This window comes from Narcine bancroftii, chromosome 13 (assembly GCF_036971445.1).
Source record: "Narcine bancroftii isolate sNarBan1 chromosome 13, sNarBan1.hap1, whole genome shotgun sequence".
In the NCBI taxonomy this organism is placed as follows: domain Eukaryota; kingdom Metazoa; phylum Chordata; class Chondrichthyes; order Torpediniformes; family Narcinidae; genus Narcine; species Narcine bancroftii.
This window is the reverse complement of record NC_091481.1, coordinates 33,263,671-33,280,185: the sequence shown is the minus strand read 5'-3', so window position 1 is coordinate 33,280,185 and position 16,515 is coordinate 33,263,671. Positions and strand designations below refer to the sequence as shown.

The following is a 16,515-nucleotide window of genomic DNA, read 5'->3' as shown; positions in this document are numbered from 1 at the left end:
AATGATAAGATTACTTAATATGCTAACTTGGAAATACATATTATTTTTGCTTCATATGGAAGAAATGTTTGGGTCCTCAGATGTAGGAAGAGGTAATAGGGGCAAAACATAAGAATGGGGAGTGAGAAACTGAAATGGGAATATTGAAAGCAAATGGGATTTGGCAGTGGAATCTTGTTGAAGCAGGTAGAAGTTGTGAAGGATAGATGATGCGTTGGATGTGAAAAATGGAGGAATGGAAACTGCAGGCCTGGGAATTCTGTTCCTGCTCTGTTTTGGAGCAGATGGGAAAGAATGGGAAATTGATTAAGATGTGTCCAGGGCTCTGTCAGGTATGATAGAGGGAAAGTCATAGTTCAGGAAGGATCTCAGAGGTCCCTCTGTGGAGTGGTTCATCCCTGGAGCAAATAAAACAGATGAAGGAACTAGCAGAAAGGTAAGGAATTCTTACATGAGATTGGGTGAAAGGAATTGTAGTTAAGACAGTGTGGGAGTTTGTAAACTTACATTAAGTTTAATTTTGAGAAATCTGCAAAACAGTTATTGGACAAAATTATGCACTCAATATCTTGTAATAATGAGGATAACTTTATATTCTGTACATACATTCAGCATATGGTTAGCTAAATCCAGAGATGTTGCAGCTTACCTCAAAACAATTTACAAGATAAATATACTTAAGATGAGACTTTACATCTTTAGAACTGAGGTACAAACTATAGAGAGAGTTCACATTCGTGGTTACAGAAGAATAGTGTACAGGAAAAAGCTATTTTAATAAGAAATGAATTGTTAAAAAAACCAAACTGTACCCAACTTTTATTATTTACGAAAGATAAAATCTGGAGATTTATGCAAGCATTGCAGTACCAATTAAATATATTTGTTATTAAATAAGACATTCTTCTGCTACCTTCAGATAAGATCTTTCTTGAGATACAAATTAGGTCCATCCATGACCTTACCAAGGTACAGTGACATGGAGACCCTGATTCAAAAGGGGAACACATGGAAGTTCATCTCAGTGATGTATTTCTTACTCCCAACAGAAAACCCTAAACCGGCCCTTCACAAATCAATGCAAAGGTGGGAGTCAGACTTAGGAACAATGATTGATGAGTGGTGCTGGTCAGATCTGTCGGAACCGCGATTATTAATGTGCAGTATAGGCTGGTGCAGTATAATTTTCCCCACCAGCTCTATTTGACACCACAAAAATTGAATAAGGCAAAACCAGAAATTTTGGACCAATGCTTCAGATGTGGTATTGTGACAGGAACCTTTTTGCACACAACCTGACATGTGCAGTGACATGTGAGACCCTTCTGGGTGGAATTAGGCCAAGCCCTAGAAAAAAAAAATCAGAGGTAAAGAATTCCCACTGGACCCAGAGCTGTTCCTATTGGGAAACATAAGGCTGAAGATGAAGTGGTCCGCATTCCAAATCCCATTTGTAGTGATCGCATTGGCAGTGGCCAGGAAGTGCATGGCAGTTACCTGGAAATCTGACTCCCACTTGGGCACTGCGTGCTGGAACACAGAAATGCAAAGCTGTGTTCCCCTGGAGAAAAAATGCACCTTCCTAAAAATTTGACAACCATATTTAAATTTCATAGGAGCAGTTATAGTGTGGACCTGCATATCTCGCTGCCCTGCCTTCCCTGACTATCCTTCTACTGAGGGAGGGGTGTGGTTGGGGGGGGAGGGGCGTCCATTCCATCCCAATCAAGTAAAGTCAAGAAAAAGGTAACAGCCTTGGTGCCGTCTATCAGGCCGCGACCAATCCTTGATGTGTTCCCTACCATTCTGTGGGTGTCTTGAATGTTATGCGTAATGGTGGTCTGTTAAGTGTGGGGAGGGGGGAGGGAAGGGGAAAAATGGCTCTGACTCAATGGCCAATTTTGTATGTAATGGATAACTGTAATCTGTGATTGATTACTGGAAACTGAGTTGGAAAATTTATAAAATATTCAAAATATATTTGTTATTCTCAGATTTACATTATGGAACCCACTAAATGTTTTCCGACAGAAATTGGTCGTGTTTCATTCATTGGTGCATTACAACTGACAATCCCTTTGTTACAATTAATGTTCCACTTGTTCTTATCCATTGCTATATTAATACCTTAAACATGTAATTGAAATCTATTTACAAAATCATTAGTTTCCAAATAACATCAGGTTTATAATATCTTAAAACACAAATAGGAAATTATTATACCAGGAATGAGCTGTCAGAGGATGCTGCCGAGGCAGGTACAACTGGGATTCTCCCAGAGGCAACTTGGTCGGCATAGACAAATTGGGCCAAATGGCCTGTTTCCATGCTCTATGACTCTCTGCTGGCTGTCTGTGTGTTTTTTCTTGTAACCAGGTGGGTTTCTTCCGGGTGCTTTGGTTTTCTCCCATACCCCAAAGATGTGCTGGTTGGTTAAATTACTATTGTAAAGTTCCCCTTGATGGAGGGAATTAAAAGAATCAAAGGAGCGGATGAACAAATGAGAGAGCAAGTTGAGGATTATAAGGGGAGGTGGGAAATGAGCCCAATGAGATTGTTAAGTAAATTCTAAAATCAACAACATCCCATTTTGATGCCAACAGAAATAATTTTATGATGTTAATCATGGAATTATACCACCAAAACAATTTTCACTGAAAGCTTCAGCTGGTGGGTGGAATGTCTGTGCAATTTTCCAGATATGTCATTGTTATTTTAGAAGAAACTAATTGTAAATACAGTAAAAGATTGTTCACACCATTTGTAGAAGACATTGGTCGAAGTTACAAGTGGAAAATAGCCAACGAAATTCCAGCCACACATCTAAAGCACAAATCGAAATGCTTTGTTTATAGCCATAAAAAATATCTGCAATGACTGTAGTACATGACAAATTTAAGGTTCCAGATGACCATGAACCAATAGGAAGTGCCCAGGCTGAAATATATAGCCTTTTACTTCCTATGGATGCTGTGTGACCTGCTGAGTTTCTCCAACACTTTTCTGTATTGCACTCGACCGCAGAATCTGCAGACTTTCTCATTTAACTCCATAATAATAACCAAGAGCACTTCAGATGGGAATAATAGGATTGAACTGGTTTAAACTCCATTCATAAATGAACAACAGGCTGAACTCTCTTCTAGTTTCTCCCATTCGCCTGCATGTTATTTCAAATTCCTGCAGATGCCATTCAACTCGAAACATCACATCTTGCACTGAAATATTTTTTTCCAGAATTCAGATTAAACTTGCACAGTGTTAAAGCAGAAGTTTTGTCAGAGGGCATTGGCTTTACAACAGAGGGTAAGGAAGCTTAAGCCAAATGTCTAGAAATGCCCCTTAAACGTCTGAAGGCACTACAGGTAGTTCCTGTCTTATGACTGTTCTCTGTTCTGACTGTCCGGTTGTATCTCAAAATGGACACAAGTCAGAAATATGTTAGCATGGTATGTAGAAGATGCAACTTGATTGATTACCTTCACTTTCAATTCCAAATCGAGCGTCAACAGGGGATCTAGCAGCAAAATGGTTTCTTTCCTCTTGCTCGTCATCTTCTTTGGCATGCTTACTGAGCTTACGTCAGGCACGCAGCCATTATTTTTGTCTTACTGCACATAGAGATGGTCGCAAGTCAGAGTTAACAGTTAAGCTGAGTTAACAGAAGCAGAGGATGAACATGTACAGAAACAATTCTGGGAACTTGAGGGTTTTACTGGTGGTCAGAAATGGGATTTAAAATAGAACTCCAGACAGAAATAGAAGAATCAAAGTAGCAATTATGTGGAAACTGGACCTTTCTGTCAAAGGTTTGGTTCCTGTGGAAGACTAATTTCCTCACCGATGGAGATGCATTAATTACTATTCTTTGTGCCTCTTATTTATATTAGATCTCACAATGCTAAGGTTACCTTTGGAGAATAAAGCTAGGGCCCAGCTGTGAGCAAGGGCTTTCCAAGACAGACCATCTTCGCAGATGTATAATATTGCTTATTTCAGATTTTAGCTCAGTTCAATTATTTGCAATTCTATTATGGATGAGGAACATTTACTGAGGCGTAACTAGAAATTTTCGTAGCAATGCAATTGTAGTTTCTGGAAGAAGAGTCGAAAGCCATTCGTTCCATCCCAGTTTGATAGCAAATTTTATACGAATTTCTTAAACCGCACCATAATATAATTTCTGATGCAGTTTCTATTTAGCTTAAAAACAGATTCATGGTATTCTATATTAAACCTTTTGCTTTTCTATAGCACTCCACTACACACCCAATTCATTCAACCTGTTCACATTCTTTCAGTAGGAATAGATGTATTTCTGTCATTCTTGGAAAGTCAGCTTCATGACTTCAGACTTCATTTTAAAATACTGATGGAATCGTACAATTGCATACCTGGGGATGGGGGAAAAAATCAAAAACACATCGAGATTAATTTCATAGAAATATTGATAAATCCTCAAGATCAGATTTCAAGTTCTCGGCAGCATAAGAAGTAGACAGAAGTTCACATACGTGGCAACTTCCACTATGAGAGAAAATACCAACAAGTTTGGGGAATGGGCAAATGATTATTAAACTGAAAGAAGTATTTTGTCATAAACAAGCCTGAGTGTAGAATCACAAATAGACTTTGCCCTGACTGCATGATTATGTGGAGGGGTATGCAAAGATGACAAATACTACAAAAACTATCTTTGATCAAGTCATCCAGGAGCAAATCACAAGAAGCATCTCTCTATTGTATGACGTTATCTCTGCACCCTGTTAAAAATATCTAGAGCTTTATTCCAATTTACTTTAAAGGACACAGTCCATGGCATTCACACATTCAATCAAGTAGTTCAAGGCAGCAAGTTGAACATCACTGTAGTACTTCCCCAGAGAAAGATTTCTCACTGGGAGCTGTGCTAATGCAATGGATGCAGATGGAAGCAAAAAAGTGAACATAATTACATTATAGATGGATCGAATAGAAAATCTCACCATACCCAGATTTTAAAAAAGATGCAATGCTTACTTCTTTACACTTTGCATCAGATTTTAATCACCCTCTGCACTGTGTTAGACGAAGGACAAATCAAAATACTTCACTAATTTAATATCATAAAACAAACTTCTCTATGGCAACAAAATAAACCTCATTTTAAAAACTATGCATAAGCACACCTATATTTGGATGTGTGCAGATTTAAACAAAAAGCTAATGTGCTAATAATTGCTAAGAAGAATGTGAGAAACAAATATTTGCCAGTCCACATTTACTAGCTGACTGGTGTATCCAAGTAAGAACAAGAAAATCGGACACAAATTACTAATAAATCAATCTAAATCACTTACTATTGAAGTAAAAGAATATCTAGTTCTATTGTAGGAACAAAGTAGAACAGAAATTATTCAAAAAAGTACATAAGTAATTTGTCCCTGTCGCACTTCATTAGCATATGCATAAAATGAGTGCTCCCCTGCAGCATTCCTCTGTACTTCACACAACACTTCCTATACGTGCCAATATGCTCCACTAACTCGATTGCCTTCTGCAAATCTCCTTTCCAATGCATAATTGCCTGTAGTGATATCTTAACTCATTCCTGCACCGTTAAATAACAGAGGAAACTTTAAACTACATTTTCTCTTGCAGTCTGTATAACTAGATCATGCAGTTACGTTTGTTTCCGATGATATTAAAACCCAGGTATTGAATACAATTTCCGCTGACACATCCACTGTTTCCCTCGTGCTCTGTCACATCCATTTCTTGGAAAACAAAAGTTGCTTGTTTAAACTGAAATAATAGTGTGCTATAAAAGATGCGTCTAGAATTAAACTAGGATTAAGTATTTTTAAGTAATTTACCCCTATTCTATCAAGGAAAAATAGGGCTCCCTCATCTTTCCCATTTAAAGTCATTGTTCTGCCACTGTTTAAGATTTTTGGTAACGTTTCTCCTCTCACACTACTATTTATGATAATAATTATAGTGACAGTCACATGTGCTCCAGATTCTCTCTGAAACCATGAGCAAAATAATGAAAAAAATAAACTAGGACTACCTATTTCCCTTCTGTGTTATTGCATTTTCCATAAAGAAAATATATACTGTACACATATCACTTCAAAATCTGGCTAACTTAGAAACAATTAGCATGGCGGTTAGCGCAACGCTATTACAGCGCCTGGGAATGGGGTTCCAATCCAGTACTGTCTGTAAGGAGTTTATACGTTCTCCCTGTGTCTGCATGGGCTGCCTCTGGTCACTCCAGTTTCCTCCCATGCTTCTGAACATATCGAGGTCGTAGGTTAATTGAGGTACTTGGGCGGCACGGGTCCGTGGGCCAGAAGGGGCTGTTACCGTACTGTTATGCCTAAGTTTATTTTAAATACAAGAATATATCATGCATATCAAATATGCACATAGAAATATGCACATATTAAATGCAAAATGAATTATACTTCATGTTATTTAGCTCATCACAACCATATAAAAAGTCACCTACAATCAAGAAAATTCTGATGAGAACTTGTTCCTAAGCAGGGCTGGGGGGGGAGGGGTCCAGCCTTATGTGTTCCAGTGTTGCATGTGTAGGATCCAGAGAGCCTTAGGGCTGAACGTTAAATTAATGTGTATCCCAGACTACTGGTACTAACAAATAGAATAACCTGGCAAAATGTCTTGCGATCTTGAAATTAGAAAAACACTCCTTTCGCAAAGGATGTATTTCCATGCAACCAGCTCCTTCTACGTGTATTATTCGCAAAGGATTTCTTACTTCAAGCATTATTGCCTTTAAGGTTTGTTGAGAGCTAGAAACCAAGGTAAGGTAAGAACATTACCGATGCATGTTTCACCTGACATGGCATTGCATTTGTAGCACTGCTTGAAGAGTTGGATTCCATGCACAGGTAGCCCCTCTTAAAACATCTTGAATATGGAAATAGCTGCAACTGACACACACACACACACACAACTCTCATTTATATTAGAAGCAAGCTAAACTTTGAGGTAGATGCACAAATAGACATGTTATGTGAAACTGGCAGAGATGTCCCAGGCATACATTTCTTCTACTACAACATAAATCATTGCATCATGCAAAGTGGATGTGTATCAAGTCTGCAATTTACAATGCCATCTTGTGGCTGTCTGGGACAGCAGGGTAAAATTCTAATTGTTAATAAATTTGAAGACGAGGTTCAAAACAACCACAAATCCAACACATTTGAAAACCTATTCAATTATGTTAGAAATGCATTTACAAAATCCCAAATATCTATTCTTTGGATAACTGTTCCTGCAGCAAATAATTGCCTCATCCAAACCTTAATCTCCACCTTTGACAGCCTTGCTCTCATTATAAGTCTATTTGACTTCATCTGACAGACTGTCCAGTTCCACTCCTCTTAAGTACGAGAAACACAGGTATGAGCAAGCAAAGATGAGTTTAATTTTAACCATCAGAAAGAACTTGGAACCTTTGCTTTCCTACCAGAACTATTCCCATCCTTAGCACTATTCAGAATGCAGGTTTCTTCTAGCGATAAAACTTCTTAAGCTTCTCATGTCCTCTACCCTCACCTCCAATTAAGATTCAAGACTCAAGATTCCTTTATTGTCAATATAATAAAACCAAGTGCAATATTACATAATATTGACTTTAATTTGCCACGACAAAGATATGGCATCAGCAGAAATTACCTGGTGCCACTTCCAGTCAGAGAGAGAAGCAAAAGAGAACTTCCCCAGAATCACTTGCGTGACCATGGATTCATCTTCAGTGCTGCCGCAGCCTCCTCAGCCACACAGCTAAACCGTCGGCAACCCAAGCTCCAGATCTAAACCTCCGTCACGATCAGGAAGCCTTCAGCACACTCGGCACCCTCTCACATCCTGGTTCTGATACCTGGTTCTCCTTCAGCCAGCCTCGAGCTTGTCTCCAGCAGTCTGCAGCCTGGTGAATCCTTTGACCGCAGTCACAAGCACCTCACAGCCTGTGTCGGTTCCTCATCTTAAGCCACCATTAGTCCGCCACCTGTGTGTTCTTTAACTGCAGAGCCCCTCACTGGTCCGCCACTGAGATCACCATCCTGTAGGGTCATCTCAGTTTCTCTTTTTCAAACATGGTGTGGTTGGGGGGGGTGGAGGGGGGGGGGAGTGGTCAAGTCCAAGGAGCTCATAGACTTTGATTACAAAAGTGCAGAGCATCCAATCAATTGAGACTGCCATTTCCCATCCTTCAGACAGCCCAGAGCTGAAGTAGCTCCAAGGACCTCCACCCCGCACCCTGGTTACAAGCTCTTGTCCTTCTCAAGCCACAAGCTTCCCTCATTAAAGTAATCATTTTGTTCATGTAACTCACTTCTCAAATCTTTGAACCTATTTACATCATATTACCAACCATCTAACTTTCCATTCTAAATCCCACATCATCTGGTGGGTGCCCATCTTTGCTAAACTCTTGTTTGAATTACTCATTTAGGTATCTGATCGTACTATAGGTATCACAATAGTCCAGTTAGAGTGACATTGGTGATCTACTCGTCTTCATGCATCATTTCTCTGCCATCATTAATGGCTACTCAACCATCTGCCAGCACAACTCCACCAATGTACAGTTGTTGGCGAGACACGACCCATTCTCGATCCTGTTGCGGAGGGAGAATCAGCCATAGCAGGACATCTTCCTCCTTTGAACAGTTAAGCGAATCAGCAAAAAAGATAACAGGTGGTGCAAAAATAAAATAGGTTATCCAATTTGGTAGGAAAAAAGATGAATATTGTTCAAGTGGAAACTTACAAATTGCTGTGGCACTGAGTGATCAAGATGTTCTTGTACTTCACACAATGTCAGCATGTACGAACAAGAAATGAGGAAACCACATGGAATGTGGGTCTTGATTGCAAGGGGATCAAAACTGTCAACTCTGTTTACCTTCCCATAAATGCGGCCTGGCGTAATTAGAGTTTCCAGCAGTCTGTTTTCATTGTACAATTTCATTAGTCATTGGTGAGACTGCCCATCAAGAACCCTGCATGAGTGTGTGATATATTTCCATTAGAGGAAGATCAGCAAGGTTGTTATGTTGATTCCACGATAAAGGAATTGTTTTGAGGGATTATTCAGCTGACTGAGCCTGTACAATTTATATGAGAGAAGAATGAAAGAGGATCTTGTTGGAAAATTAAGATCGAGAGGGTTGACAGAGTAGATGTTGCCCCTCGTGATTCAATTTAGAACTGGAGAACAGTTTGAGAACAAGTTGGCGTTAGAGGAGAAATTTCTTCTCAACAGGTTACATTTGTCAAATGCTGTATCCCAGAGAGCTGTGTAAGTTGATGTTTTGAAATATTTTCAAGGCTATGAGAAATTCACGGAATCATGAGTAATGAGGATCATGCGGAAAAAGGTCAAACCAAAACACCCATGACCTTACCAAATGGCAGGAAGACAATGGGTCTATTGCACCACCTTCCCATGCATAATATGAACCCTCTTATGGGTAAAATAATATTTACTTTGAATATACAGTACAACTCCGATTATCCAAAATGGTCAGGACCATTATTATTTCGGATAAAGGATATTTTCGGATAGCTGGTAATTATTTTTAAAAGCAGCCCAGTAGCAACAGCAAATCAAATGTAAGTGTTTAAACAACAACAAGCAAAAAGGGAAGGCTTTTCAAACTGTGACATCATTTCGGCTCCGAAAAATTTTTGGATAACTGAGGATTTCTGATTGTTTCAAATATTCTCAGTTTTCCAAAATTTTTTCAGGGGCGAAATTACATCACTTCCGGGTTCAATTTTTTTTAATATATAGATAATCAGTGTTGTACTGCACTTCAACCATGAGCATCAGTCCTTACAAGCAGAGAATTTCAAAGATTGATAACTTGGACAAGCAAAAGAAATCTTACCTCCAACTTAAGGGACCAACTCCTTATTTTGAAGAGGGGCCGAAACATCAACAATACGTCTTTGTCCCTCATGGACGCTGAAAGACCAGTTGAGTTCCTCCAGCATCTTGGCGTGTTTTTAACTGGACCGTTACGGCCTGCGCCTGTCTGCATTCCTACCTGCTTCCTGCAGGGGGCAATCTGCTGTACCTGCAAGACCTGGGAGGCTGGCTCCACCTACTCCCTGCCAATCACTGGCCCCACCTAAAGGCTCATGCCGGCCATACAGTCACTCTTATGTACAACTACTAAGCAGACTCCACACAAATGCCTCTTTTCCTTCCTCAGGAAATCGATGATGGAAATCTCACCGCCGGCATGATGATGTCTCCAGAACCAGTCCTCCTCTGTAGACACGTGAGGACTCACAAATCTTCGAGCAGGTGCATCTCCTCCAAGCCAACCCACATGACACCAACATGGCATACTCCATTGGACGCGAGGACCGTCTCGATTCGGGATCTGGCACTGGCGGGAGCCCAGCACCCCCCCCCCCCATCATGGGTACCCCTGGCATCTCCAGAACCTCCTGGAGCTGATATCTTCTCCCCGCCCACCATCAACCACAGGATCCCACTGCCCGTGGACCCACCCCAGACCTACACCCCCTCACTGCCATGCACCACCCTGCCCGCACCACTAGCTGCTCCGACCACCCTTGACCCAGCCAATCTTCAGGCGGCCCTGTCCCCATTGTCCATTGACAAGAAGCCTGTCCTGTGATGGTCCCAAAGGCAACAGCGACCACCAGATCGCCTGAATTTGTAAATCTGTTTTTCTCTCCCAACTACTCTGCATCTAGCAGACAATCTGCATGAAAATGGTGGTGGACACTGTTCCTCCCAGGCTCATTTTAAGAAGGGGGTGAATGTGGTGATACAACCACCGGACTGTTTGTGATGGCCTGCACCTGTCTGCATTCCTACCCGGTTCCTGCAGGGGGAAACCCACCGCACCTGCCGGGAGGTAACCTGAGAGGCTGGCTCCACCTATTCCCTGCCAATCAGCAACCTCATATAAAGGATCACGCTGGCCCTTGTGTAGGCAGTAGAGCACATGGAGCCAGAAGGGATACTGAACCTTGTGTGCAAGTTTTAAGCCAATTAAAACCTGCAGTACAACCTTTGTAGTTTGAGCTTGTTTGTTCACACTGCAGTGCATCACAACTATGTCCCAGTTACTGCAAATAAAGAACAACCCTGTGCCGTAACTGTTAATAATTTTCAATGTTGTACTCAGAGACCACCTTCGTTTTTAAATATTTTGTTAATGATGTTAAAAGACAATTTTCAATCATACAATTTGCTCCATCACTATTCAGTGGCTATTTCTGTCTCTTAAGGTAATTCATGCTCAGTTTTAGTTCTACATTTTCATGCAGCAAAAATCACCATCTCGCCATCTGAATCCTTGGCAAGGTGTAATGGAGGATTTAAACCGTGTTTCTTACTTTTGCAGCCTTTTGCAAGAACCTGCTTGTTGCATATGAATTAGTAGACATTATCTTATCTAAATTTACACTATGGGGCCCAGGGATGCATATGAATCAGTAGACATTATCCAACTTCCACCATGAGGCCAAGAGATGCCAGTTGTCTTTTGTTGGTCGCAGACTGTCAGGAGACCTTGAAGATAATTAAATCATTTGTTCAAAGAGATAAGATCTGAAGTAAACAAAGCCATGGTCCCACTGCTGAAATTTGAGACTCTCCAAGAGGTGGCAACATCTCTCAGCAAGAAGAAGAACTTCAAGATTCCAAACCGACGTCCCGGTTCGGGGAGGTGGAGAAGCCCAGACAACCTACTACCAGTGTGCAGTCGTCGCCTCGCTTTGGCAGTTGGGACCAGTCCAGGCACTGATAAGTATAATTGGGAAGGGCTTGCATATTGTAGTGTGAATTCAGCTTTAGATTTAGTAATAAAGACTTGTATAAACTGAACTGCTCTCGGTGTGTGTCTATTTTCTTTCGGTAGCTCGACCAATCTAAAACGAACAAAGTGAGAGGTACAAGTTTACCCAAGACCCCAAGGTCAACCTACGGAAAGCTGTTGGACTGGATAACGTTCCTGGCAGAGAGGTCAGGGGATGTGTGGCTCAGCTAGAAGATGTTCTCACTGGCATCCTTAACATCTCCCTGTCCAAAGTGCTTCAAAGCTGCCACTGTTGTCCCCAAGCCAAAGAAGTTGTCTGTGTCCTGCCTCAATGACTACCACCCACGTCCATCATCATAGTGATTCAAGAGGGACATTATGGGCACGTCAAGCTCCTGCTGCCCCTGTCACTAAACCCTCTGCAGTTTGCATACGGACCACCACCATCCATCTAGCCCTCACCCATCTGGAAAACAAGGACTCGTATGTTCGAATGCTGTTTATTGACTTCAGCTCAGCGTTCAACACAATCATACCTCAGTACCTGATAAGGAAGTTGAGCGTGCTGGGTCTAAACACCTCCTTCTGCAATTGGATTCTTGACTTCCTGCTGAGTTGACCTCAGGTAGTCCGGATTGGTAACAGTCCCTTCAAAACCATCACACTGAGCAAAGGGCCCCCCCCCCCAGGGTTGTTTGCTTAGTCCACTGCTATTCCCTCTGCTGACCCACAACGGTGCAGTTAATCACAGCTTCAACCACATCAACAACTTCGCTGATGACACAACCACGGTGGGTCTTATTAGTAAGAATGAGGAGTCAGCGTACAGAGACGAGGTGCAGTCGCTAACGGACCGGTGCAGAGCCGACAGCCTGTATTGTATCTGAACATTATGAAGGTCCAGGGAAACCACGCTCCACTGACCATTGATGGCTCTACTGTTGAGATCATCAAGTTCCTTGGAGGGCTCTTGACGTGAAGCTCACCTGGTCCCTTTATATCAGTGTGGTGATATGTAATTACACCACTAGGTCACCAGGGGTCATTCTGGTGACCTTGTATATAAAGCAGTCCAGAGCTACAGTGTAGCCTTCCAGGTTTGTCTTGCAGAGAGATGAGACCTCTTAGTGTACATATTAGTTTATTAAAGCTGTCTTATACTCGCACTGCTGTTGTGGTTATTGTCAGTACAATTTAATAAACTAGTATGATAGCTACTAGAATGGAAGCTGCTTCTGCTCCAATGCGCATTCCCGACCACCTGGAGACTCTTCCTGAGGAATGGAATCCGGTCCGATCAGAAAGGGGCCACTACAAGTGCGAGTGGAAGGATATCCACAAGTCATGCTCCCGATCGCCACGTATGTGCAGAATTCCCAACCACTCCAGAGCCAGGGAAAGCAGACACTGCTACCGTCACTCCCCCCAGCATCAGTTTCCCCAGTACCACGGAGACCTGATGCTACCGCTGGGATTCCCTCTAAGCCCTCTGCAAATGTCCCAAAGTCAGAGACTCAGCCAACAGCCCCAAGCACCCAGGTTATTCCTCCAGAAGACACAAGCTCCACAGAGGCTCTACCAGCAGCTCCCAGTGCTCCAGGGCCAACCCTTGATACACCTAAGGAACCAGAGACTGTGGCTTAACCATGTGCTGCGACGAGACAGGCTGGAGCTCGACCCCAGAAATCCCGGAGCCGGCACGCACTTCAGCCGCAGAGATGCTTTCTGAATTACGTGGAGGGTGCTGAGGCATCGGATAAAGAGCTATTAATGCTGCTGTTAGCCCAGCTGGGAGACCACCCTTACTCCCTTATACAGGATATCAGGTCCCACCAAGAGGTAATGTGAGAGATGGGAAAATTGATCTAAAATTATGAACATGGAAGAAACTAAAGTCCATCAGTAAATGGCTGTAACCAGTACAAACAGGATAAGCTTGGGGGGTTAGGATGAAGGAAAGCAGAGTCAGCACGATTAACATAAGAATCTTCTAGTCTTTGTGACAAGACCATAAGACTAAGATAAGGAGGGGTAAGGAACAATAGAATGTAGGAAGTTGAGGTAGTCTGGATCAGATAAGGGTCTCCTAGCCCTGGACAGAAGTACCAAGTCCTACATATCTAATTAGCTAACCATACACAGATTTATACATATGAAATTAGCCAACCCTAGATAGAATGAGTCAACTCTGCATATCAAGAGACTGTAGCCCCGAGAATCAGGAAGGTGTGAATAAGGACAATGACATGATGGGGCACCCACAGGATACCCCCTGGTCCTCCAAGTGTACTGAAACTGCACGTAGGCAGGAAGGATTACCTATGCCAAACCCATCCAGGGGGCAGAAGAATGTAAGGGGGGGAGGGCACTCTGATACTGAAATTGACTGTATAAAAGTTGGGTGAGCCCCAGTGTGTGTGTGTATTCCCAGGGTAAGGGGAAGCACCCAACTTTGCATTGTTGTAGTAATAAATGTTCTTTGTTCTCAATTTTTGTCTCGAGCAATTTCTTTAAAGGTACGTTAATTTCTAACAAATGGGGACTCGTCCGGGATCACACTCCCTCCACTGACAGAGTGCCCCAACGACGAGAGTAGGTGCACCCCGGCTGATTCAGCTGGACTCACGGGCGACGGGTGGCTGGTCAGTGGAAGAAGCGAGTGATATCCGAGAAGAGGCATTGAGAACAAACGACGGAAGGAAGCGCACTAGAGCAGTACTACTAGAACTCGGTAAGAGTATTTTACTTGTTTATAAGCATGGGAATAATGGGTAGCAAGGAGGAGAGTCCTGGTACAGGATGTGAACACCAGATAGCTACGTACAGCCCGCTTGGGCTGATGTTATCTGAGTGGGGCACAGGAAAGACCCGTGGTAAAGAGAAACTGACAATGGTCAGGTATTGTTGTATTGAATGGGTTAAATACCCGGTTAAAGGGAGCTCCGTGTACTGGCCAAAATTCGGATCCGAGGATGAATGGATGTGTAAAGCTTTGAACCTATGGCTCTATCAAAACCAGAAAGACAATGTTGAGAGCAGGGAATATGCAGCCTGCTGGCTCAAGGGATCCATTGAACAGCTGGTTTTGAATGAGAAAGAATTCAGGAATAAGAGAGAGGAGGAACCTTTTGTCCCTGAATCACAGGGTTGGGATGTGTTACATTCCCTCCCTCCACCCTATGTTCCTCCTATGCTGGCTCCTATCTTTCCTTCCCCTCCTATTACCTACCCTTCTGCACCTCCCCCTCCTCCCCTACCACTAGAGAAGAAAGAGGAGAACCGGAGTGGTATGGTGACTCGCTCACAAAGCGCTCGATTACCACCTCCGTTAACAGTAGAGGTAGAACATTGTAACTCAGAACAGCGTGAGACCCCTCAGGAAGAAGTGGCAGAACCCTGCGATTTACTCCTCAGGGAACAGGAACACAAATCTAAGAAACCAGAAATTAGCTGGATGCGACCCCTGCGGGAGGTTCCCGTGGGAGAAGGTCTTGGGTTCGTAAATGTGCCCCTGACCAGCACCGAAGTACGTAATTTTAAGAAAGAATTAATCTCCCTGATAGAAGATCCCCAGGGATGTGCCGAACAGTTAGACCAATTTTTGGGACCAAATCTGTATACTTGGGAGGAATTAACATCCATCTTTAAGACTTTGTTTACCTTAGATGAGCGGGGAATGATCCGACAGGCAGGCATTAAAGCATGGGATAAGGAACACCAAGGGGGACACGAGGCGACCCCTGGAGAAGCCAAATTCCCCCTCAGAAAACCTAACTGGGACAAAAATACCAGTGGTGGCCGCACACTGATGGAGGAATATAGGATTAATTTGATCAAAGGAATCAAGGAATCTGTCCCCAAAGGACAGAACTTCAAAAAAGCCTTTGAGGTTCCCCAAGGTCCTGAGGAGACCCCCTCTGCATTTCTCAATAGATTGCGCACGGCAATTCAACAATATGGGGGTCTCGACATAGAATCCCCAGCAGGGGAACAATTGGTTCTAACGGGTTTCGTTACCAACTCAGCCCCAGACATCAGAAGAAAGTTACAAAAGACAGAAAATTGGCACGAGCAAGGAATTACCCAGTTACTGCAGATTGCTCAGAGAGCATTTGTCCAGAGGGCAGAGGATAAACAAAAAGGGAAAGCTAAAATTCTATTACAAACAGTCAAAGGAATAGTAGCTGACCATCACGAAAAAGATAAGGATTACTGGCCAACTTCTGTACGAGGTGAGTGGAGCCACGGGTGGGGAGGTGGAGACCCCAGCAGGTGGAGGAGTAGAGGAGGATTCCGGGGACGACGTATGCCCCCTAGAAATTTTGGGAAAGATTGGGAAACAGGACCCCTTATTTGTTTTCATTGTAGAAAGGAAGGGCACTTTAAAAAGGAATGCCCACTGCGAGCAATGGACACACGTTCCTATGCCTTGATGGAAGCTGATCACGAATAGGGGGGTCACGGTTCTCAATTAATACATACCGTGGGGCTGCAAGGAGAACCGTTAGTTAATTTATGCATAGGACCCCACAGGGATAAGATGACATTTCTGGTCGATTCTGGAGCCGCCCGATCTAGCGTTCTACACCAACCCCAGGGGGTGAAAATAGAAGGGACAGTTACAGTTTCTGGGGTAGGAGGACGAGACTTTCCAGTCCCGGTATTGCGAGAAGTCAGTATTCAAATG

At 42.8% G+C, this 16,515-nt stretch overlaps 1 protein-coding gene across 1 annotated transcript in view; it reads right to left on the bottom strand.

The window, feature by feature from the left end:
• Positions 1-491: 491 nt before the first annotated feature.
• etnk1 (ethanolamine kinase 1) overlaps positions 492-16,515 on the bottom strand; it is a 55,188-nt gene continuing 39,164 nt past the window's right edge. The window contains exon 8 of the mRNA XM_069907716.1: positions 492-4,394. Coding sequence (XP_069763817.1) covers positions 4,322-4,394 — 73 coding nt within the window. The 3' untranslated portion in view covers positions 492-4,321. The remainder of the gene's footprint in view (positions 4,395-16,515) is intronic.